Source organism: Oncorhynchus kisutch, linkage group LG8 (assembly GCF_002021735.2).
Source record: "Oncorhynchus kisutch isolate 150728-3 linkage group LG8, Okis_V2, whole genome shotgun sequence".
NCBI classification, from domain to species: Eukaryota; Metazoa; Chordata; class Actinopteri; order Salmoniformes; family Salmonidae; genus Oncorhynchus; species Oncorhynchus kisutch.
Window position 1 is genome coordinate 8,923,685 of NC_034181.2, and position 24,323 is coordinate 8,948,007.

At 47.6% G+C, this 24,323-nt stretch overlaps 1 protein-coding gene across 2 annotated transcripts in view; it reads left to right on the forward strand.

Moving 5' to 3' along the window:
• The first annotated feature begins 2,264 nt into the window (after window positions 1-2,264).
• Window positions 2,265-24,323, forward strand: part of ccdc125 (coiled-coil domain containing 125) — a 28,396-nt gene continuing 6,337 nt past the window's right edge. The window contains exons 1-12 of one of the 2 annotated variants that reach the window (XM_031829634.1): window positions 2,265-2,434; window positions 3,191-3,328; window positions 3,639-3,832; window positions 6,385-6,443; window positions 6,708-6,794; window positions 7,192-7,269; window positions 11,148-11,233; window positions 11,349-11,431; window positions 11,544-11,665; window positions 15,700-15,804; window positions 20,312-20,462; window positions 22,071-22,183. In XM_031829634.1, coding sequence (XP_031685494.1) covers window positions 3,192-3,328; window positions 3,639-3,832; window positions 6,385-6,443; window positions 6,708-6,794; window positions 7,192-7,269; window positions 11,148-11,233; window positions 11,349-11,431; window positions 11,544-11,665; window positions 15,700-15,804; window positions 20,312-20,462; window positions 22,071-22,183 — 1,215 coding nt within the window. In that variant the 5' untranslated portion in view covers window positions 2,265-2,434; window position 3,191. Of the gene's footprint in view, window positions 2,435-2,474; window positions 2,596-3,190; window positions 3,329-3,638; window positions 3,833-6,384; window positions 6,444-6,707; window positions 6,795-7,191; window positions 7,270-11,147; window positions 11,234-11,348; window positions 11,432-11,543; window positions 11,666-15,699; window positions 15,805-20,311; window positions 20,463-22,070; window positions 22,184-24,323 lie in introns of those variants that run through there. The other variant, XM_031829635.1, reaches the window with a different exon arrangement.

The window sequence follows — 24,323 nt, forward strand, 5'->3', positions numbered from 1 at the left end:
TTGTTCTAACTAGAGATGTCATATCGGATTGTGTAAAAAAATCAGGAAATGAGCTTTAGATGCCTCATAAAATGATGTCTGAGGTCCCCCAGGACCCCTCCGTCAGGTTATGTCCCCCCACTTTTCTAAACCCAAATTGGTGCCCAATGCTAAAATGTCATAACACCATATAAGACCGTTTTACAGCTGATTTATTACTATGTCATACCCTACAACTTAACTTGAGTCTGGAGTTTTACCTGATTAGGTTAGCCCAATGTTGCACATTAACAGTGGGGTGTATTCATGGATGTCAAGGGTAGCTAGGCTTCCAAAGAAATGGACCAAGAAAAAAGGAAAATAATGTATCTTTCATCTCTCTGTGTTTCATAAGTTTCCTTCAATTCGCAAGAGGCTGAATTTATCTAACAGGAGAAAGCATCCCAGCGAGCGAAACAGCACCCCTCTGTCTCCGTATGTGTAGGTCATCTATCTGATGCTGTCTGGTCCAAACGAGTATGACATTGTTGCAGCCAGTAGCATTGAATGCAAGGGAAGCCAACGAGCATCTGGCCTCTCAACAAAAGAAAACAATTAAAAATATGTAAATCATCGTTGATCTAAACTGAGCGAGCTCGACTGTGAATGGTCCTGGCGAACCCCAAAAAAAAAATGTGTCAATGGAAGCCAGCTTGGATTTGGGTTTTCTACTATCAAATCCCATTGAGAGCAATACCTCATTGACAGAAAAACTTGAATTCTTGCATCGTGTTGTGTTGTCTTCCTGTGGCTAAACTAGCCATGGATTGAGATAGGGATTTGGATTTGTGGTTTTCAGTGGTGTAAAGTACTTATGTAAAAATACTTTAAAGTACTACTTACGTTGTTTCTTTGTGGTATCTATACATTACTATTCATATTTTTGACTAATTGTACTTATACCTACATTCCTAAATAAACGTACGCGCATTTTACTCCAGACATTTTCATGGACACGCAAAAGTACTCGTTACGTTTTTAATGATTAGCAGAACAGGAAAATGGTCCAATTCACACACTAATCAAGGTAACATTCCTGGGGATCCTTACTGCCTCTGATCTGATGGACTAAATTATGTCTGAGTGTTGGAGTGTGCCTCTGGCTATCTGTAAATTACAAATATTTGCTTAATAAAGGAATTTGAAACGATTTATACTTTCGATACTTAAGTATATTTAAAACCAAATATTTTTTGACTTTTACTCAAGTAGTATTTTACTAAAGTATCTTTACTTTTACTCAAGTATGACATTTGGGTACTTTCCCCACCGCTGGTGGTTTTACTTAATTCTCTGTACTGGCCAATGATTATAACAGTGATTCTGATCCAACCATTAATTAATTCATACATACATCGTTGTGCCCCTGGCCTGAGAGGATGGACGTTAAATATGTAGCTAGATGTAGTAGGCAAATGTTAACTAGCTACAGTAACCTTGTCAATGAATGAAAGTTAGACTAGCGAGCAATAATTTTAGCCAGGTAGCCTGGCACAACAAAAAGCGTCCACTGTATGACAGAGTAATAGACCGTTTCGTCAACACAAAAGAGAGAAGGATGCCGTTTCTCAACAAGTAGAATAGGTCTATTTGCACCAACGCACACGCAGGTACGCACGCACATACACGCGCACACGCACAGAGAAATCAGAACCATGGACAGCCGGTCATATTTAGCTTATGTTGATTGGACTAAACTGTTTTTGGTATCTTTTAGATGTCACTGTATTAGACTAAGCAGTGGTGATTTGATGATGTTGAAATGGTGCTGGAATAGTGGAGGCAGCTCCTGTTTTCTTTGCGACTTGCTGTAACTCTCTGTGGTGGTTCTATAGTTGTTTAGTGGTCCGAAAATGTCGGAAACATTAACTTGCATGTAACTGTTACTGTACATGCAATATGCTTCGTGGCCTTCACTGGGCAGATGTTGCTATTCGGTTTTGTGTTAAAACAAATGTGTGGTTAAATGTATTCTGCCACTGAGTCTTCTTATTGTCTCGGCCTTTAAGCCTATATATCACTGTCGCAAGGCATATGAACGAACAGGTTATAGAGCAAACAACACAATTATCACAACACATAGGTTGTAATATGGCTTATTTGTGGGGGGGGGGGACTCCAGTGATTTTACCTACGCACCGCTACTGCAAATTAAGAAACATATCCTATAGGTATCTACTATATCGAAATGTTGAAATAATTTCTAGAAATTTCGATTTAGTATCTCAACATTTTGACTTCCTGGCAACCTGGTGTAGAGCGCTGCGCGCGTTGTAAAGTACAACTGCACGGTTTTTATCGTTGAGGTGCACGTTCACGCTGATGGTGGTGCCACGTTGGTCGGACAGTTGTGTTGGTTGAAATCGATACGAACAAACCCGTATCACCTTGATTACAGTCTTCGGGGTGTACGGAGGTAGGCCTATTTCAAGTTATTTTGCGATAATTTTGTCCGATTTGTGAACGGAAACAGACCGCTTCTAGTTTCCTCCAATTTCCAGGTAGGCTGCCTCACCTGTTCCGATGGAAAACAGGTGTGTTCAACGTCAGCGGAATAACTGCTATTTCGAAGTTCCCGTAGGTCTACTCTAAAACACTATTTCGAAGAAAGGTTAGAGTAGCCTTAGACAATGTGAAGAGTTAGATACTACTAGCCTATTGTATTTGTTGCTGTGTCACCTCCATGAGGGGACAAACGTTACCTGCATGGATCACAAGTTTGGTGTGGGAGGGTCATAGTTTTTGTAATGTATTCAACACAAATATCCTTTAACTGGCATCTGCTTGTCTTTTTTTTAAATGTTTTTTATTTAACCTTTATTTAACTAGGCAAGTCAGTTAAGAACAAATTCTTATTGACATTGAAGCCTACAGTGCTCATGACATTTCACAGAGTACCCACACACATTACAGTGTGGGTTGCTGTGGAGACCCGGACTGGCTGCACTGTACCTAGATCTGCAAAGGTCACAGATCCTGGTGACGGACAGCTTGGTCTGTCTGTCTGTCTGTCTGTCTGTGTCTGTCACTCACTCTAACGTGTCTGTCTGTCTGTCTGTCTGTCTGTCTGTCTGTCTGTCTGTCTGTCTGTCTGTCTGTCACTCACTCTAACGTGTGTGTCTGTCTGTTTCTGTCTGTCACTCTAACGTGTGTGTCTGTGTGATGTCATCAGGATGCAGGGCGGCAACAGAGAACCAGCCGCAGGGCCCGAGGTTTCCCAGTCCGAGGGCGGCCCCAGCCCCAGTGAAGATGACATGGCAGAGGGGGACCTGGGGGACGGGATGGGCAACAGACCAGACTCCACTATCAGGTGAAAGGAGAGATCTCTTATCCTCTTGCGTGAATACATTTAATGGGTACGTGGGATCCAGCCAACAGTTGATCACATCAAAAATTAACAAATGAAATCAACAAATGAACGTAAAATGCCACTTTAGATAAAATTGTTTGCTAAATGGCATATATTAACTGAAGACCTGCACCCACTTGAATATAAGTTGCAGTTGAACCATTGTTTGAATTCTATGTTTCTTATTCAAGCCACATGTCTCAGTAGACCACACATTGCCATACATTTCGTCTTAATTGCGCCTTCCTTCCTTCCTTCCTCCTACTACCAGAAAGAAGCTCCAGAGCCGGAGAGGTAGCAGGGGGCATTCTGAGGAGCTGCTTCCCAGGACGGGGCTCCTAAAAAGGGGCAGCGAGGGAGGGGAGGCAGCCTTCATCTGGACGTCCTGCAGTGGGCTGTACACAGTGTTCAGACAGGAGCTGGAGGTGGAGCAGGCGTCACTGCAATGGAGGGTCAGGGGGACAGGTAAGCACGGTTTGAATTATATATGAATTATTGTGGGTACCCACAGTGATATGAATTGTTACGGTGGGACTAGCCCCACTGTAGTTGGAACTCTACAGGTATAGGTGTTTACATCACCTACCGCATGGTGTCTGGCTAAACCTGCTTCTTACACAAGTGATTTACATCTATACGCTCTTCTTGTGTCGTCATGCACAACTGTCAAAGGCATGTCTGAAGAAAACTGTTGTTCAAAACTCGTTTCTCCTTCTGCAGTTTTGAGGCCTGCGCTACTATAGTTCCTCATAGTCACAGTGGAGGAACATTCTAGATTCGTAACTGGCTGTGCACCGATTCTCGACCCTTTCTCCCAAACGGTGCACTTCCGCGCTTGTTATCGTGGGATATAGCAATGGTGGAAATTGCCTCTAGCCAACGATTACACTTAATCAAATGCTTTTTTAAATCCATGACTGGAAATGTGCAAAGACTCACATTAGAAGGATGTAGAATCTTTCTCCAATAGGTTTAACCTCTCTAGTCACATGACCATTCTAATGACCATGCTGTAGTCAACAGTAACTCTGTAATGAATAATGACCATGCTGTAGTCAACAGTAACTCTGTAATGAATAATGACCATGCTGTAGTCAACAGTAACTCTGTAATGAATAATGATTTGTGCTAAGTGCCTTCTCAGAAGGCCTGAAGGTAAACACAATGAAAGACTGTTCTATGGCCCCAGGGTGTCCAGTACATGGAGGTTAATCAGTATGTGCTGGGTCGTATTCATTAGGCACCAAACGTGTTAAAATGGTTGCGTCCAAATGACCTCTCCTTCCTCCTGAAGTGTGCACTCGTTCTCTACTCTGCACAAATTTGTGAAAGCATTGGATTGGTGTAGGCATGGGCCTGAAGGGAAGTGAACAAGTGCACACTTCAGGAAAAGTGAGATATTATTGGGACAGAACCAATGTTTTCCATTTTGTTCCTTAATGAACACGACCCTTCTGGTGTGAGCCCTGTGGCTGAATCGTTAATGGCACCCTATGCCCTATGTAGTGCACTACTATAGACCAGGGTCCATTGGGTGTAGTGCACTACTTTAGGCCAGGGCCCATTGGGTGTAGTGCACTACTATAGACCAGGGCCCATTGGGTGTAGTGCACTACTATAGACCAGGGCCCATTGGGTGTAGTGCACTACTATAGACCAGGGCCCATTGGGTGTAGTGCATTACTATAGACCAGGGCCCATTGGGTGTAGTGCATTACTATAGACCAGGGCCCATTGGGTGTAGTGCACTACTATAGGCCAGGGCCCATTGGGTGTAGTGCACTACTATAGACCAGGGCCCATTGGATGTAGTGCACTACTATAGACCAGGGCCCATTGGATGTAGTGCACTACTATAGACCAGGGCCCATTGGGTGTAGTGCACTACTTTAGGCCAGGGCCCATTGGGTATAGTGCATTACTATAGACCAGGGCCCATTGGGTGTAGTGCACTACTATAGGCCAGGGCCCATTGGGTGTAGTGCACTGCTATAGGCCAGGGCCCATTGGGTGTAGTGCACTACTATAGACCAGGGCCCATTGGGTGTAGTGCACTACTATAGACCAGGGCCCATTGGGTGTAGTGCACTACTATAGACCAGGGCTCATTGGGTGTAGTGCACTACTATAGACCAGGGCCCATTGGGTGTAGTGCATTAGTATTGACCAGGGCCCATTGGGTGTAGTGCACTACTATAGGCCAGGGCCCATTGGGTGTAGTGCACTACTATAGACCAGGGCCTATTGGATGTAGTGCACTACTATAGACCAGGGCCCATTGGATGTAGTGCACTACTATAGACCAGGGCCCATTGGATGTAGTGCACTACTATAGACCAGGGCCCATTGGATGTAGTGCACTACTATAGACCAGGGCCCATTGGGTGTAATGCATTACTATAGACCAGGGCCCATTGGGTGTAGTGCACTACTTTAGGCCAGGGCCCATTGGGTGTAGTGCACTACTATAGACCAGGGCCCATTGGGTGTAGTGCACTACTATAGACCAGGGCCCATTGGGTGTAGTGCACTACTATAGACCAGGGCCCATTGGGTGTAGTGCACTACTATAGGCCAGGGCCCATTGGGTGTAGTGCACTACTATAGACCAGGGCCCATTGGGTGTAGTGCACTACTATAGACCAGGGCCCATTGGGTGTAGTGCACTACTATAGACCAGGGCCCATTGGGCTTTATATAGGGTACTATTTGGGACAGAACCTGTTGTGCCTGTTCCTGTGATGAACTGTCTCTCTCTCTGTGCTCTGTCTGTTTACCATCTCTGTTTGATTTTGGTGGGAGAGAGAGGTGACGACAGAAGACCAGGACTACCATCTGTCACCTTCCCTCACTGAGTGCCAGTTAGACAGTCTATTCGTGTCTAATACACACACACACACACACACACACACACACACACACACACACACACACACACACACACACACTCTCTCCTGACTCAGTTTTATCTCAGACTGTGATTCGTATAGCACATGAAGTGTTTCCCTCTGCTCTAGAATCCCTGAGCGATCTGTCCACTGAGGAGCTGCGAGAGAGGCTACAGGAAGTGACCGAGGTGAGGACCGGAAGAAGGATGACATTTGATATGTGGTTTGCCATGGTGCAGCTGGTTATTATCCTTAATGAGGAAATGTGTTGTGCAGCAGAAGAAAAAAACAAACAATCAATAATAAAATCACAGACATTAAAAGACACACACACACACACACACACACACACACACACACACACACACACACACACACACCACATTTAGAGAGGGTTGTTCGTAGTACTTTCTTTGTCATCGTTGGTGAATGTTGGTGACTTGTTCTAACAGGAGGCAGAGCTACTGCGCTGTGAGTTGGAGGTCACCAGTCGTCACCTGGAGGGAAAACATGAAGCACTGAAGATCCTACAGGGTCAGGTAAATACGGACACATACACTCTCACTGAAGATCCTACAGGGTCAGGTAAATACGGACGCATACACTCTCACTGAAGATCCTACAGGGTCAGGTAAATACGGACACATACACTCTCACTGAAGATCCTACAGGGTCAGGTAAATACGGACACATACACTCTCACTGAAGATCCTACAGGGTCAGGTAAATACGGACACATACACTCTCACTGAAGATCCTACAGGGTCAGGTAAATACGGACACATACACTCTCACTGAAGATCCTACAGGGTCAGGTAAATACGGACACATACACTCTCACTGAAGATCCTACAGGGTCAGGTAAATACGGACACATACACTCTCAATACTTCCTTTTCATTTGTTTACAATACACTTCCCCTCTTTTTCTTCCAGAGTATTCTAGACAGGGCAACCTCTCACACTAAGATTCTACTCCAGAAGAGTGAGGAGAGGACCAAGGCTCTGGAAAAGGTGAATGTTGTTTGTTTCTGGCCTGTTATGTTAAAAGGCCACAGGAAGGTAGGTCAAATAAAGGATTGGTTTGTTTACTTTCACATACTATAAGAATCAGTCACCTTGCTAATGAATTTCAGACTCTGACTTATGTGGCTTTCACTAGAATTTACCTGGTATTTACTAGTGCAGTATTTCTCAACCAGTCCTCCAGTACCCCCAACAGCCCTCCTCCAGTACTCCAGTACCCCCAACAGCCCTCCTCCAGTACTCCCAACAGCCCAACTCCAGTCCTCCAGTACTCCCAACAGTACACATTTTTATTGTAGCCCAGACAAGAACGCCTGATTCATCATGTCAACTAATCATCAAGCCCTAGGTGAGTTGAATCAGGTGTGCATGACTGGAGTTGGGCTGTTGGGGGTACTGGAGGACTGGAGTTGGGCTGTTGGGGTACTGGAGGACTGGAGTTGGGCTGTTGGGGGTACTGGAGGACTGGAGTTGGGCTGTTGGGGGTACTGGAGGACTGGAGTTGGGCTGTTGGGGGTACTGGAGGACTGGAGTTGGGCTGTTGGGGGTACTGGAGGACTGGAGTTGGGCTGTTGGGGGTACTGGAGGACTGGAGTTGGGCTGTTGGGGGTACTGGAGGACTGGAGTTGGGCTGTTGGGGGAACTGGAGGACTGGAGTTGGGCTGTTGGGGGTACTGGAGGACTGGGGTTGGGCTGTTGGGGGTACTGGAGGACTGGGGTTGGGCTGTTGGGGGTACTGGAGGACTGGGGTTGGGCTGTTGGGGGTACTGGAGGACTGGGGTTGGGCTGTTGGGGGTACTGGAGGACTGGGGTTGGGCTGTTGGGGGTACTGGAGGACTGGGGTTGGGCTGTTGGGGGTACTGGAGGACTGAGGTTGGGCTGTTGGGGGTACTGGAGGACTGGGGTTGGGCTGTTGGGGGTACTGGAGAACTGGGGTTGGGCTGTTGGGGGTACTGGGGTTGGGCTGTTGGGGGTACTGGAGGACTGGGGTTGGGCTGTTGGGGGTACTGGGGTTGGGCTGTTGGGGGTACTGGAGGACTGGGGTTGGGCTGTTGGGGGTACTGGGGTTGGGCTGTTGGGGGTACTGGAGGACTGGGGTTGGGCTGTTGGGGGTACTGGGGTTGGGCTGTTGGGGGTACTGGAGGACTGGGGTTGGGCTGTTGGGGGTACTGGGGTTGGGCTGTTGGGGGTACTGGAGGACTGGGGTTGGGCTGTTGGGGGTACTGGAGGACTGGAGTTGGGCTGTTGGGGGTACTGGAGGACTGGAGTTGGGCTGTTGGGGGTACTGGAGGACTGGAGTTGGGCTGTTGGGGGTACTGGAGGACTGGGGTTGGGCTGTTGAGGGTACTGGAGGACTGGGGTTGGGCTGTTGAGGGTACTGGAGGACTGGAGTTGGGCTGTTGGGGGTACTGGAGGACTGGAGTTGGGCTGTTGGGGGTACTGGAGGACTGGAGTTGGGCTGTTGGGGGTACTGGAGGACTGGAGTTGGGCTGTTGGGGGTACTGGAGGACTGGGGTTGGGCTGTTGGGGGTACTGGAGGACTGGGGTTGGGCTGTTGGGGGTACTGGAGGACTGGGGTTGGGCTGTTGGGGGGACTGGAGGACTGGGGTTGGGCTGTTGGGGGGACTGGAGGACTGGGGTGGGCTGTTGGGGGGACTGGAGTTGGGCTGTTGGGGGGACTGGAGTTGGGCTGTTGGGAGGACTGGAGTTGGGCTGTTGGGGGGGACTGGAGGACTGGGGTTGGGCTGTTGGGGGGACTGGAGGACTGGGGGTTGGGCTGTTGGGGAGGACTGGGGTTGGGTTGGGGGGACTGGAGGACTGGGGTTGGGCTGTTGGGGGTACTGGAGGACTGGAGTTGGGCTGTTGGGGGTACTGGAGGACTGGGGTTGGGCTGTTGAGGGTACTGGAGGACTGGGGTTGGGCTGTTGGGGGTACTGGAGGACTGGAGTTGGGCTGTTGGGGGTACTGGAGGACTGGAGTTGGGCTGTTGGGGGTACTGGAGGACTGGAGTTGGGCTGTTGGGGGTACTGGAGGACTGGAGTTGGGCTGTTGGGGGTACTGGAGGACTGGAGTTGGGCTGTTGGGGGTACTGGAGGACTGGGGTTGGGCTGTTGGGGGTACTGGAGGACTGGGGTTGGGCTGTTGGGGGTACTGGAGGACTGGGGTTGGGCTGTTGGGGGTACTGGAGGACTGGGATTGGGCTGTTGGGGGTACTGGAGGACTGGGATTGGGCTGTTGGGGGTACTGGAGGACTGGGGTTGGGCTGTTGGGGGGACTGGAGGACTGGGGTGGGCTGTTGGGGGGACTGGAGTTGGGCTGTTGGGGGGACTGGAGTTGGGCTGTTGGGAGGACTGGAGTTGGGCTGTTGGGGGTACTGGAGGACTGGGGTTGGGCTGTTGGGGGTACTGGAGGACTGGGGTTGGGCTGTTGGGGGTACTGGAGGACTGGGGTTGGGCTGTTGGGGGTACTGGAGGACTGGGGTTGGGCTGTTGGGGGGTACTGGAGGACTGGGATTGGGCTGTTGGGGGTACTGGAGGACTGGGGTTGGGCTGTTGGGGGGACTGGAGGACTGGGGTGGGCTGTTGGGGGGACTGGAGTTGGGCTGTTGGGAGGACTGGAGTTGGGCTGTTGGGGGGACTGGAGGACTGGGGTTGGGCTGTTGGGGGGACTGGAGGACTGGGGTTGGGCTGTTGGGGAGGACTGGGGTTGGGTTGGGGGGACTGGAGGACTGGGGTTGGGCTGTTGGGGGGACTGGAGGACTGGGGTTGGGCTGTTGGGGGTACTGGAGGACTGGGGTTGGGCTGTTGGGGGGACTGGAGGACTGGGGTGGGCTGTTGGGGGGACTGGAGTTGGGCTGTTGGGAGGACTGGAGTTGGGCTGTTGGGGGGACTGGAGGACTGGGGTTGGGCTGTTGGGGGGACTGGAGGACTGGGGTTGGGCTGTTGGGGAGGACTGGGGTTGGGTTGGGGGGACTGGAGGACTGGGGTTGGGCTGTTGGGGGAACTGGAGGACTGGGGTTGGGGGGACTGGAGGACTGGGGTTGGGCTGTTGGGGGGACTGGAGGACTGGGGTTGGGCTGTTGGGGGGACTGGAGGACTGGGGTTGGGCTGTTGGGGGGGACTGGGGTTGGGCTGTTGGGGGGACTGGAGGACTGGAGTTGGGCTGTTGGGGGGACTGGAGTTGGGCTGTTGGGGGGACTGGAGTTGGGCTGTTGGGGGGACTGGAGTTGGGCTGTTGGGGGACTGGAGTTGGGCTGTTGGGGGGACTGGAGTTGGGCTGTTGAGGGGACTGGAGTTGGGCTGTTGGGGGACTGGAGTTGGGCTGTTGAGGGGACTGGAGTTGGGCTGTTGGGGGGACTGGAGTTGGGCTGTTGAGGGGACTGGAGTTGGGCTGTTGGGGGGACTGGAGGACTGGAGTTGGGCTGTTGGGGGGACTGGAGTTGGGCTGTTGGGGGGACTGGAGTTGGGCTGTTGGGGGGACTGGAGTTGGGCTGTTGGGGGGACTGGAGTTGGGCTGTTGGGGGGACTGGAGTTGGGCTGTTGGGGGGACTGGAGTTGGGCTGTTGGGGGGACTGGAGTTGGGCTGTTGGGGGGGACTGGAGTTGGGCTGTTGGGGGGACTGGAGTTGGGCTGTTGAGGGGACTGGAGTTGGGCTGTTGGGGGGACTGGAGGACTGGAGTTTGGCTGTTGGGGGGTAAGGGAGGACTGGAGCTGAGAAACACTGCAGTAAATTATGTGGTAACAATGGGAGCTTTCTGGTACTTTCAAATAATTCTGCTTGTTTTAATACATCCTAAATATGCAGTATTTCCTAGGTTATTACAGTGCACTTACAGGTTGAACATGTATTTATGAACTCTGTCACAGGAAGTGAATGGCCTGCAGTGGGAGATCACTTATAACCAGATGCACTTCAAGAACTTTGAGCAGTCCTGGGAGCAGAAATATGTCAGGTGAGGTCATGGTTTTCATTCAAGGCAGGTTTTTTTTCTTCATTTTTGATTGGTTGGTGTGTGCTTATAGGTAGGGTTTGCAGATTTTGATTGGTCAGTGTGTATGTGTGGGCAGGGTTTGCAGTGAGAATAAGGCCCTGAGTGACAGCCTGGGAGACAGGGTGAGAGAGGTAGAGGAGCTGAGGACAGAGAACACAGGTAGGTACCTAGTCCTTCTGCTCAATCAACAATTATACTTGTCGCTGTCTTGCAATGGAATTGAGAAAGAGTGTATGTGCTTCTCTCTCTCTCTTTGTGCGTGCGTGCACAGCTGTGAGTCAGCAGTGTCTGGAACTCCTAGCCATGCTGAATGTCCGGGAACAGAGAGCCTTCCAGGGGACCAAGCCTTCATGCACCCAGGGGAGAGAGGAGGACCAGGGGACTGTTCTGGAGGTGAGTGAGAGTGAGAGTGAGAGTGAGAGTGAGAGAGAGAGAGAGAGAGAGATATAGGGAACAGGGGGAGAGAGAGAGATATAGGGAACAGGGGGAGAGAGAGAGATATATAGGGAACAGGGGGAGAGAGAGAGATATATAGGGAACAGGGGGAGAGAGAGAGATATATAGGGAACAGGGGGAGAGAGAGAGATATATAGGGAACAGGGGGGGAGAGAGAGAGATATATAGGGACAGGGAGAGAGATAGGGAACAGGGGGATGTAGAGAGACATATAGGGAACAGGGGGAGAGAGAGACATATAGGGAACAGGGGAGAGAGAGACATATAGGGAACAGGGGGAGAGAGAGACATATAGGGAACAGGGGGAGAGAGAGACATATAGGGAACAGGGGGAGAGAGAGACATATATAGGGAACAGGGGGAGAGAGAGACATATAGGGAACAGGGGGAGAGAGAGACATATAGGGAACAGGGGGAGAGAGAGAGAAGGAGGTTCCAGAAGGTTCGAGAGAGAGAGAGAAGGAGGTTCCCAGAAGGTTCGAGAGAGAGAGAGAAGGAGGTTCCAGAAGGTTCGAGAGAGAGAGAGAAGGAGGTTCCAGAAGGTTCGAGAGAGAGAGAGAAGGAGGTTCGAGAGAGAGAGGGGGGGCAGGAGGGTTCCAGAGAGAGAGAGAGAGAGGGGGGCAGGAGGTTCCAGAGAGAGAGGGGGCAGGAGGTTCCAGAGAGAGAGGGGGCAGGAGGTTCCAGAGAGAGAGAGAGAGAGAGAGAGAGAGAGAGAGAGAGAGAGAGAGAGGGGGGGGGCAGGAGGTTCCAGAGAGAGAGAGAGAGAGAGGGGGGGGCAGGAGGTTCCAGAGAGAGAGGGGGCAGGAGGTTCCAGAGAGAGAGGGGGCAGGAGGTTCAGAGAGAGGAGAGAGAGATATAGGGAACAGGGAGAGAGAGAGAGAGAGAGAGAGAGAGAGAGAGAGAGAGAGAGAGAGAGAGAGAGAGAGAGAGAGAGAGAGAGAGAGAGAGAGAGAGAGAGAGAGAGAGAGAGAGAGAGAGAGAGAGAGAGAGAGAGAGAGAGAGAGAGAGAGAGAGAGAGAGAGAGAGAGAGAGAGAGAGAGAGAGAGAGAGAGAGAGAGAGAGAGAGAGAGAGAGAGAGAGAGAGAGAGAGAGAGAGAGAGAGAGAGAGAGAGAGAGAGAGAGAGAGAGAGAGAGAGAGAGAGAGAGACATAGGAAACAGGAGGAGAGAGGGAGAGAGAGAGAGAGAGAGAGAGAGAGAGACATAGGAAACAGGAGGAGAGAGGGAGAGAGACATAGGAAACAGGAGGAGAGAGGGAGAGAGACATAGGAAACAGGAGGAGAGAGGGAGAGAGACATAGGAAACAGGAGGAGAGAGGGAGAGAGACATAGGAAACAGGAGGAGAGAGGGAGAGAGACATAGGAAACAGGAGGAGAGAGGGAGAGAGACATAGGAAACAGGAGGAGAGAGGGAGAGAGACATAGGAAACAGGAGGAGAGAGACATAGGGAACAGGAGGAGAGAGAGAGACATAGAGACATAGGGAACAGGGGGAGAGAGGGAGAGAGACATAGGAAACAGGAGGAGAGAGGGAGAGAGACATAGGAAACAGGAGGAGAGAGACATAGGGAACAGGAGGAGAGAGACATAGGGAACAGGAGGAGAGAGAGGGAGAGGGAGAGAGACATAGGGAACAGGAGGAGAGAGAGGGAGAGAGACATAGGGAACAGGAGGAGAGAGAGGGAGAGAGAGACATAGGGAACAGGGGGAGAGAGAGAGAGAGAGACATAGGAAACAGGAGGAGAGAGGGAGAGAGACATAGGAAACAGGAGGAGAGAGGGAGAGAGACATAGGAAACAGGAGGAGAGAGACATAGGGAACAGGAGGAGAGAGACATAGGGAACAGGAGGAGAGAGAGGGAGAGGGAGAGAGACATAGGGAACAGGAGGAGAGAGAGGGAGAGAGACATAGGGAACAGGAGGAGAGAGAGAGGGGCAGGAGGTTCCAGAGAGAGAGAGAGAGAGACATAGGGAACAGGAGGAGAGAGAGAGAGAGGGGGCAGGAGGTTCCAGAGAGAGAGAGAGAGAGACATAGTGAACAGGAGGAGAGAGAGAGAGAGGGCAGGAGGTTCCAGAGAGAGATTACATAATTTATTATGTTATATGATTACACCATGCATTATGTTATAGTTGTTATTGGGTAACAAATGTTTACATTGCCAAAGAAAGTTGTAATTTTATGTCTGTGTCTTAGCTGGCTTCTGAACAAAAATATAAACGCAACATGCAATAATTTCAAAGATTTTACTGAGTTACAGTTTATAGAAGGAAATCAGTATTTTGAAATAAATAAATTCATTTGGCCCTAATCTATGGATTTCACATGACTGGGAATACAAACATGCATCTGTTGATCACAAAAACCTTAAAAAGAAAAGTAGTAAGGTGAGTGGATCAGAAAACCAGTCAGTATCTGGTGTGACCACCATTTGTCTCATGCAGCGTGACACATCTCCTTCACATAGAGTTAATCAGCCTGTTGAATGTTGTCCCACTTCTCTTCAATGGCTGTGTGAAGTTGCTGGATATTGGTTGGAACTGGAACACGCTGTCGTACACGGCGATCCAGAGTATGCAAAACATGCTCAATAGTTAACATGTCTGGTGAGTATGCAGGCCATGGAAGAACTGGGACATTTTCAGCTTCCAGGAATTGTGTGCAGATCCTTGCGACATGGGGCCGTGCATTATCATGCTGAAACATGAGGTGATGGCGGCAGATGAATGGCACGACAATGGGCCTCAGGATATCGTCACGGTATCTATCTGCATTCAAATTGCCTTCAATAAAATGCAATTGTGTTCATTGCCCGTAGCTTATGCCTGCCCATTCCATAACCCCACCGCCACCATGGGGCACTCTGTTCACAACGTTAATAATCAGCAAACCACTCGCCCACACGACGCCATAACCAACTGCCATCTGCCCGGTACAGTTGAAACCGGATTTTATCCGTGAAGAGCCCACTTCTCCAGCGTGCCAGTGGCCATCAAAGGTGAGCATTTACCCACTGAAGTCGGTTACGACGCTGAACTACAGTCAGGTCAAGACCCTGGTGAGGACGATGAGCAGATAAGCTTACCTGAGTAGGTTTCTGACAGTTTGTACAGAAATAATTTGGTTGTGCAAACACACAGTTTCATCAGCTGTCCGGGTGGCTGGTCTCAGACGAACCCGCAGGCGAAGAAGCCGTCCTGGGCTGACGTGGTCTGTGGTTGTGAGGCCTTTTGGACGTACTGCCAAATTCTCTAAAAATATGTTGGAGGTGGCTTATGGTAGAGAAATTAACATTGAATTATCTGAAAACAGCTCTGGTGGACATTGCTGCAGTCAGCATGCCAATTGCATGCTCCATCAACTTGAGACATCTGTGGAGTTGTGTTGTGTGTCAAAACTGCACAAGGTGCACCTGTGTAATGGTCATGCTGTTAAATAATCTTCTTGATATGTCACACCTGTCAGGTGGATGGATTATCTTGGTAAAGGAGAAATGCTCATTAACAGGGATGAAAACAAATTTGTGCACAAAATTTGAGAGAATTAAGCTTTTTGTACGTATGGAACATTTCTGGTATCTTTTATTTCAGCTCATGAAACATGAGACCAACACTTTGCTGTTGTGTTCATATTTTCTGTTCAGCATAATTCTATGTGTTGTAGTTGGCTGTGTTCTAATTCTCTGTCTGTGTTGTAGTTGGCTGTGTTCTAATTCTCTGTCTGTGTTGTAGTTGGCTGTGTTCTAATTCTCTGTCTGTATCCTGTAGTTGGCTGTGTTCTAATTCTCTGTCTGTGTTGTAGTTGGCTGTGTTCTAATTCTCTGTCTGTATCCTGTAGTTGGCTGTGTTCTAATTCTGTCTGTTCCCTGTAGTTGGCTGTGTTCTAATTCTCGGTCTGTGTTGTAGTTGGCTGTGTTCTAATTCTCTGTCTGTATCCTGTAGTTGGCTGTGTTCTAATTCTCTGTCTGTTCCCTGTAGCTGGCTGTGTTGGGTGCGTGCCAGTGTCCAAATTTAAGGGAGGCCTGCCCCTGTGCCAGGAGTGCTGCTGCCAGCCGAAAACAGGTTCTCCAGCTCAGACAAGAGGTAGGGTCGCCACCTTAACCGCTCAGACAAGAGGTAGAGTCCCCACCTTAACCACTAAGACAAGAGGTAGAGTCCCCACCTTAACCACTAAGACAAGAGGTAGAGTCCCCACCTTAACCACTAAGACAAGAGGTAGAGTCCCCACCTTAACCACTAAGACAAGAGGTAGGGTCCCCACCTTAACCACTAAGACAAGAGGTAGGGTCCCCACCTTAACCACTAAGACAAGAGGTAGGGTCCCCACCTTAACCACTAAGACAAGAGGTAGGGTCCCCACCTTAACCACTAAGACAAGAGGTAGGGTCCCCACCTTAACCACTAAGACAAGAGGTAGGGTCCCCACCTTAACCACTAAGACAAGAGGTAGAGTCCCCACCTTAACCACTAAGACAAGAGGTAGGGTCCCCACCTTAACCACTAAGACAAGAGGTAGGGTCCCCACCTTAACCACTAAGACAAGAGGTAGGGTCCCCACCTTAACCACTAAGACAAGAGGTAAGGTCCCCACCTTAACCACTAAGACAAGAGGTAGGGTCCCCACCTTAACCATTAAGACATTGTTCACCTGGTCCTGGCTGTGCAGGCTTTTATTCCAAACCAGCACTAAAACACTGGATACAACTGATCAAGGTCTTGATGATTAGCTGAAACATGTGTCCGGGCATGCTTGCCTATCTGCCCAGTGGTGGAAAAAGTACCCAATTGTCATACTTGAGTAAAAATAAACACACCTTCATAGAAAATGACTCAAGTAAAAGTTAAAGTCACTCAGGCAAATACTACTTGATTTTAAGGATACACATTTCGGTCCATTTTTTGGGGGGGGTCCAATGCTATAGCCTGTTAGTGAACATGCAATTCATGTAAGTAAGCAGATAATAATACATAATTTACCATAATGCAATTCACAGGAAACACCGTACTAAACTGTGCACCTGATGAGAGCAGTTCCAAATGATTATTTTATTTGTAAAAAAATAAAAGATGTTAGAACCTTTATTTAACTGGCAAATCAGTTAAGAACAAATTCTTATTTACAATGACGGCCTACCAAAAGGCCTCCTGCGGGGACGGGGCCTGGGATTAAAAATAAAAAATGTATATAGGACAAAACACACATCACGACAAGAGAGACAACACTACATAAAGAGAGACCTAAGACAACATAGCAAGGCAGAAACACATGAAAACACAGCATGGTAGCATAGCAGCACAACAGGGTAGCAGCACAACATGGTAGCAGCACAACATGGTAGCAGCACAACAGGGGTAGCAGCACAACAGGGTAGCAGCACAACAGGGTAGCAGCACAACAGGGTAGCAGCACAACAGGGTAGCAGCACAACCAGGGTAGCAGTACAACAGGGTAGAAGTACAACAGGGTAGCAGCACAACAGGGTAGCAGCACAACAGGGTAGCAGCGCAACAGGGTAGCAGCACAACATGGTAGCAACATGACGACAACAACAGGGTAGCAGCACAACATGGTACAAACATTATTGGGCACAGACAATAGCACCAAGGGCAAGAAGGTAGAGACAACAATACATCATGCAAAGCAGCCACAACTGTCAGTAAGAGTGTCCATGATTGAGTCTTTGAATGGAGAGATTGAGATAAAACTGTCCAGTTTGAGTGTTTGTTGCAGCTCGTTCCAGTTGCTAGCTGCAGCAAACTGAAAAGAGGAGCGACCCAGGGATGTCTGTGATTTGGGGACATTTAACAGAATGTGACTGGCAGAATGGGTGTTGTATGTGGAGGATGAGGACTGCAGTAGATATCTGAGATAGGGTGGAGTGAGGTTTAAGAGGGTTTTATAAATGGGTGGCAGGTAGCCTAGTGGTTAGAGCGTTGGACTAGTACCCCTAGACTACGGCAGGTAGCCTAGTGGTTAGCCTAGTGGGTTAGCCTAGTGGGGTGGTATGTAGCCTAGTGGTTAGAGCGTTGGGCCAGTATCCGAGAGGTTGCTAGATCAAATCCCCGAGCTGACAAGGTAAAAATGTTGTTCTGCCCCCTGAACAAGGCAGTTAACCCACTGTTCCCCGGTAGGCCGTCATTGAAAATAAGAATTTGTTCTTAACTGACTTGCCTAGTTAAATAAAGGTTAAATTAAAACATAAAATAAATAAGCATCAGCCAGTGTGTCTTGCGACAGTATACAGAGAGAACCAGATTACAGAGGAGTATAGAGTGCAGTGTTGTGTCCTATAAGGAGCATTGGTGGCAAATCTGATGGCCGAATGCTAAAGAACATCTAGCCGCTCGAGAGCACCCTTACCTGCCAATCTATAAATGATGTCTCCGTAATATAGGATGGGTAGGATGATCATCTGAACCAGGGTTAGTTTGGCAACTGGGGTGAAAGAGGAGCGATTACGATAGAGGAAACCAAGTCTAGACTGAACTTTAGCCTGCATCTTTGATATGTCCTGAGAGAAGGACAGTGGCTAGATCTAGCCATACTCCCAAGCTCTAAACCCACAGAGGTAGTAATCACACCTGTGGGCAGAGGGGCATTCTTCTTACCAAATCACGTGACCTTTGTTTTGGAGGTGTTCAGAACAAGGTTAAGGGTCGAGCAAACTTGTTGGACACTAAGAGGATCAAGCTGATTCTAAACCATTGTACAGAGGCCAGTTCATGAAGGAAGGCTTTCTCAAGTTTTTTGGCAGGTGTCTATGACAAATCAGGACAGGTAGTTTCACTGAGCAGCCATTACGAACACAGGCTGTAAAACAGTGATCACTAAGGTCATTACAGAAAACCCCAGGCTGATTCCTATCAGGATTATTTGTGAGGATAACATCAAGAAGAGTAGCCTTCTCTGGGTGTTTGGACTCATACCTTGTGGGATTGGTAATAATCTGAGAAAGATTTAGGGAGTCACATTGTTTTAGGACTTGGTCAGGTGGTTTAAGCATGTCCCAGTTTAGGTCACCTAGCAGGACAAATTCAGACTGGTATAAGGGGCCAGGAGAGAGTTTAGGACAGGTAGGGTACAGGCCGGTGTTGATGGAGAACAACAGCACCCATCAACAGTCAACAAAGAGCTATTTGAAAGTTTAATACTTAAAACTAGCAAATCAAATTGTTTGAGGACCAACTTTGTGGAGACAACCGAACCGTGAAGGTGATCCTTGGTAAAGATTGCCACTCCCCCACCTTTGAAAGATCTATCATGCCAAACAAGGTCATAACCAGAAAGGTCAACATCAGTGTTCAAAACACTCTTCATTAATGACCAACACATCTGGATTGGAGCTGTGAACCCACACTTTCAATTGTTCCAGTTTAGGTCATAAGGTTGTAGTGTTAACTTGCAGAAATGTGACAGATGAAAATCTCAGTTAGAAATGTTGAAGAAGGGGGAATCTAAGAGCAACTACTATGACGGTTAGTTCATATGAAGAGGATTGTGCCTTTTCGCTTCTGGACAACGAAATAAAGTTGATATGAAAACCAATAGAACAGGAGAGAAATACTGGTTAATGGCACGAGGAAGTCTCTATAAAATAATTGCCTCCACGTTTTAATGGATGGATTTTGGCTGGGCTACTTTGAAGCAATGTAAAACACACGGTCATTATTTGAAGTAAAGTAAAACGTTCAGGATTGAAACCGTTATACTGCCTCGAGCTCCCATTGTAACGTGGTGGGTGACGCGATAATAGTCAACCGTAGGAAGGCTATATATAGCCTATGCATCCGAATGGCGAATTGGAGTCGCGCTTTACGAGTGTAGATTGAGAAATAAAATGGCTCCTTTCTATTCGTGGCCACAAGTCTTTAACACGCGATTACAATATAGAATTATTATTTGTTGCGCAATGTTTAGAACAGCAGGTTTCACTCTAGTAGTTTCCAGGCTTTTTGAGGAGCGACCATCTCGCAGGTGGCAGGGTCCATTCCTCTCGTCTATCTAGGCTCTGTATGCTGTGGGCGTGTGATACATAAAAAGCATGACGACTAACGAAAATACACACGCGCCAATTTAATTCCACACAAATGAACATGCAAATTAACCTATAGACCGATAAGCATGACGGTCAAATGTATTTACGGCAGCTAACCGTTAACATCCCTGACTTGAGTAAAAGTATCTGGTTTTAAATGTACTTAAGTACAGGTGTGGAAAAAGTACAACATGTTCATACTTGAGTAAAAGTACAAAGTAAAAGTCAATGCTGTACATCAAAATCCTTATATTACGCAAACTGCACCATTTATTGTATATATTTTTACGGACAGACAGTGGCACACTCCAACACTCATCATCTACAAACACAGTATTTGTGTTTAGAGATTCCGCCAGATCACAGGCAGTAAGGATGACAACGCGTTATATTGATAGGTGCGTGAATTGGACCATCATTCTGTCCTGCCTGAGCATTCTGAATGTAACGAGTATTTATTGCGGTCAGGGAAATGTATAGGACTAAAAAGTCAATTGTTTCTTTAGGAATGTAGTGAAGTATAAGTTTGTGTGTGTGTGTGTGTGTGTGTGTAGCTGGAGGGCCATGGCAGGAGGATGGAGGAGGCGTTGCTGATGGCGGACGCATTTCGGATCGCCTTCGAACAGCAGCTCAGGAGGCGCAGCGATCACTTCCTGATTCTGGCTGAGACAGACAGGAACAAGTCCCGCCCACTAAGGCCAGAAGGTATACTATATTGAAATATACTGTATTGTCCTCACTTCAACAAGACACAGAAACATGGAAGTTAATGTTCTGTAGGTTTGAGTGTATCACAGCGAATGATGTATATAAATATCTATGTAATATTGATATAAAGTGCATTCAGAAAGTATTCAGACCCCTTGACTTTTTCTACATTTTGTTACATTATGTATTACATTATGTGTTACAAATGTATTAAGTTTTTTATTTTTTATGATACCTTATTTACATAATTATTCAGACCTTTTGCTATGAGACTCAAAATTGAGATCAGGTGCATCCTGTTTCCATTGTTAATCCTTGAGATGTTTCTACAACTTGATTAGAGTCCACCTGTGGTAAATTCAATTGATTGGACATGATTTGGAAAGGCACCCACCTGTCTATATAAGGTCCCACAGTTGACAGTGCAAATACCAAGCCGTGAGATCGAAGGAATTGTCTGTAGAGCTCCGAGACAGGATTGTGTCGAGGCACAGATCTGGGGAAGGGCACCAAAAAATGTCTGCAGCATTGAAGGTCCCCAAGAACACAGTGGCCTCCATCATTCTTAAATTGAATAAGTTTGGAACCACCAAGACTCTTCCAAGAGCTGGCCAAACTGAGCAATCGGGGGAGAAGGGCCTTGATCAGGGAGGTGACCAAAAACCTGATGATCTGTGGAGATAGGAGAACCTTTCAGAAGGACAACCATCTCTGCAGCAGTCCACCAATCAGGCCTTTATGGTACAGTGGCCAGACTGAAGACACTGGTCAGTAAAAGGCAAATGACAGCCCACTTGGAGTTGCCAAAAGGCACCCAAAGGGCTCAGACCACGACAAACAATATTCTCTGGTCTGATGAAACCAAGATTGAACTCTTTGCCCTGAATGCCAAGGGTCACGTCTGGAGGAATCCTAGCACCATTTCTACGGTGAAGCATGGTGGTGGTATTCTGTGTGGATGTTTTTCAGCTGCAGGGACTGGGAGACTAGTCAGGATCGAGGGAAAGATGAACGGAGCAAAGTACAGAGAGATCCTTGGTGAAAACCTGCTCCAGAGCGCTCAGGACCTCAGACTGGGGTGAAGGTTCACCTTCCAACAGGATAATGACCCTAAGCACAGAGCCAAGACAATACAGGAGTGGCTTCGGGACAGGTCTTTGAATGTCCTTGAGTGGCCCAGCCAGATCCCGGACTTGAACCCAATCGAACATCTCTGGAGAGACCTGAAAATAGCTGTGCAGCGACGCTCCCCATTCAACTAGACAGAGCTTGAGAGGATCTGCAGAGAAGAATGTGAGAAACTCTCCAAATACAGGTGTGCCAAGCTTGTAGAGTCATACCCAAGAAGACTCGAGGCTGTAATCGATGCCAAAGGGGCTTCAACAAAGTACTGAGTACAGGGTCTGAATATTTATGTCAATGTGATATTTTAGTTTTTGCTTTATCATTATAGGGTATTGTGTGTAGATTGATTGCGAAATGTGGAAAAAGTCAAGGGGTCTGAATACGAAGGCACTGATACATCATTGTGTTTTAAGACAACAGAAGTGAGGCTGTTTGTACAGTATGACTGACTGACTGACTGACTATATCTGTGTATTGCAGGCAAGGATAAGACAGCATCTCTCAGTGTGGCTCAGAGACTAAGAGGACTGCTGCCGTCCAGCACAGAGATCACAGACGACCCCACAGAGACTCTGCACAAACTCCTCGACCTGGTCTGTACTGTAATACACCCTAATACAGTATACTGTACTGTACCCACACCCTAATACACTGTACTGTATCCACACCCTAATACAGTATACTGTACTGTACCCACACCCTAATACAGTATACTGTACTGTACCCACACCCTAATACACTGTACTGTATCCACACCCTAATACAGTATACTGTACTGTACCCACACCCTAATACAGTGTACTGTACTGTACCCACACCCTAATACACTGTACTGTATCCACACCCTAATACAGTATACTGTACTGTACCCACACCCTAATACACTGTACTGTATCCACACCCTAATACAGTATACTGTACCCAAACCCTAATACAGTGTACTGTACCCACACCCTAATACAGTATACTGTATCCACACCCTAATACAGTATACTGTACCCACACCCTAATACAGTATACTGTACTGTATCCACACCCTAATACAGTATACTGTACTGTACCCAAACCCTAATACACTGTACTGTATCCACACCCTAATACAGTATACTGTACCCACACCCTAATACAGTGTACTGTACCCACACCCTAATACAGTATACTGTACCCACACCCTAATACAGTATACTGTACCCACACCCTAATATAGTATACTGTACTGTACCCACACCCTAATACAGTATACTGTACCCACACCCTAATACAGTATACTGTACCCACACCCTAATACAGTATACTGTACCCACACCCTAATACAGTATACTGTACCCACACCCTAATACAGTATACTGTACCCACACCCTAATACAGTATACTGTATCCACACCCTAATACAGTATACTGTATCCACACCCTAATACAGTATACTGTACCCACACCCTAATACAGTATAATGTACTGTATCCACACCCTAATACAGTATACTGTACCCACACCCTAATACAGTATACTGTACCCACACCCTAATACAGTATACTGTACCCACACCCTAATACAGTATACTGTACCCACACCCTAATACAGTATACTGTATCCACACCCTAATACAGTATACTGTACCCACACCCTAATACAGTATACTGTACCCACACCCTAATACAGTATACTGTACCCACACCCTAATACAGTATACTGTACCCACACCCTAATACAGTATACTGTACCCACACCCTAATACAGTATACTGTACCCACACCCTAATACAGTATACTGTACCTACACCCTAATACAGTGTACTGTACTGTACCCACACCCTAATACAGTGTACTGTATCCACACCCTAATACAGTATACTTTACCCACACCCTAATACAGCATACTGTACCCACACCCTAATACAGTGTACTGTACCCACACCCTAATACAGTATACTGTACCCACACCCTAATACAGTGTACTGTACTGTACCCACACCCTAATACAGTGTACTGTATCCACACCCTAATACAGTATACTGTACCCACACCCTAATACAGCATACTGTACCCACACCCTAATACAGTATACTGTACCCACACCCTAATACAGTATACTGTACCCACACCCTAATACAGTATACTGTACCCACACCCTAATACAGTATACTGTACCCACACCCTAATACAGTATACTGTACCCACACCCTAATACAGTATACTGTACCCACACCTTTACAGTATACTGTACAGTACCCACACCTTTACAGTATACTGTACTGTACCCACACCTTTACAGTATACTGTACTGTACCCACACCTTTACAGTATACTGTACTGTACCCACACCTTTACAGTATACTGTACTGTACCCACACCCTAATACAGTATACTGTACCCACACCCTAATACAGTATACTGCACTGTATCCACACCCTAATACAGCGTACTGTACCTACACCCTAATACAGTGTACTGTACCCACAGCCTAATACAGTGTACTGTACCCACACCCTAATACAGTGTACTGTACCCAAACCCTAATACAGTATATCCCCCCCCAAGCAGACACATCGATGGCTCTGAACGAACTTTATTTAACTCTCTGCAAACTGGAAACGATTTATCCGGAGGCTGCATTCATTGTAGCTGGGGATTTTAACAAGACTAATCTGAAAACAAGACTCCCTAAATTTTATCAGCATATCGATTGCGCAACCAGGGGTGGAAAGACCCTGGATCATTGTTACTCTAACTTCCG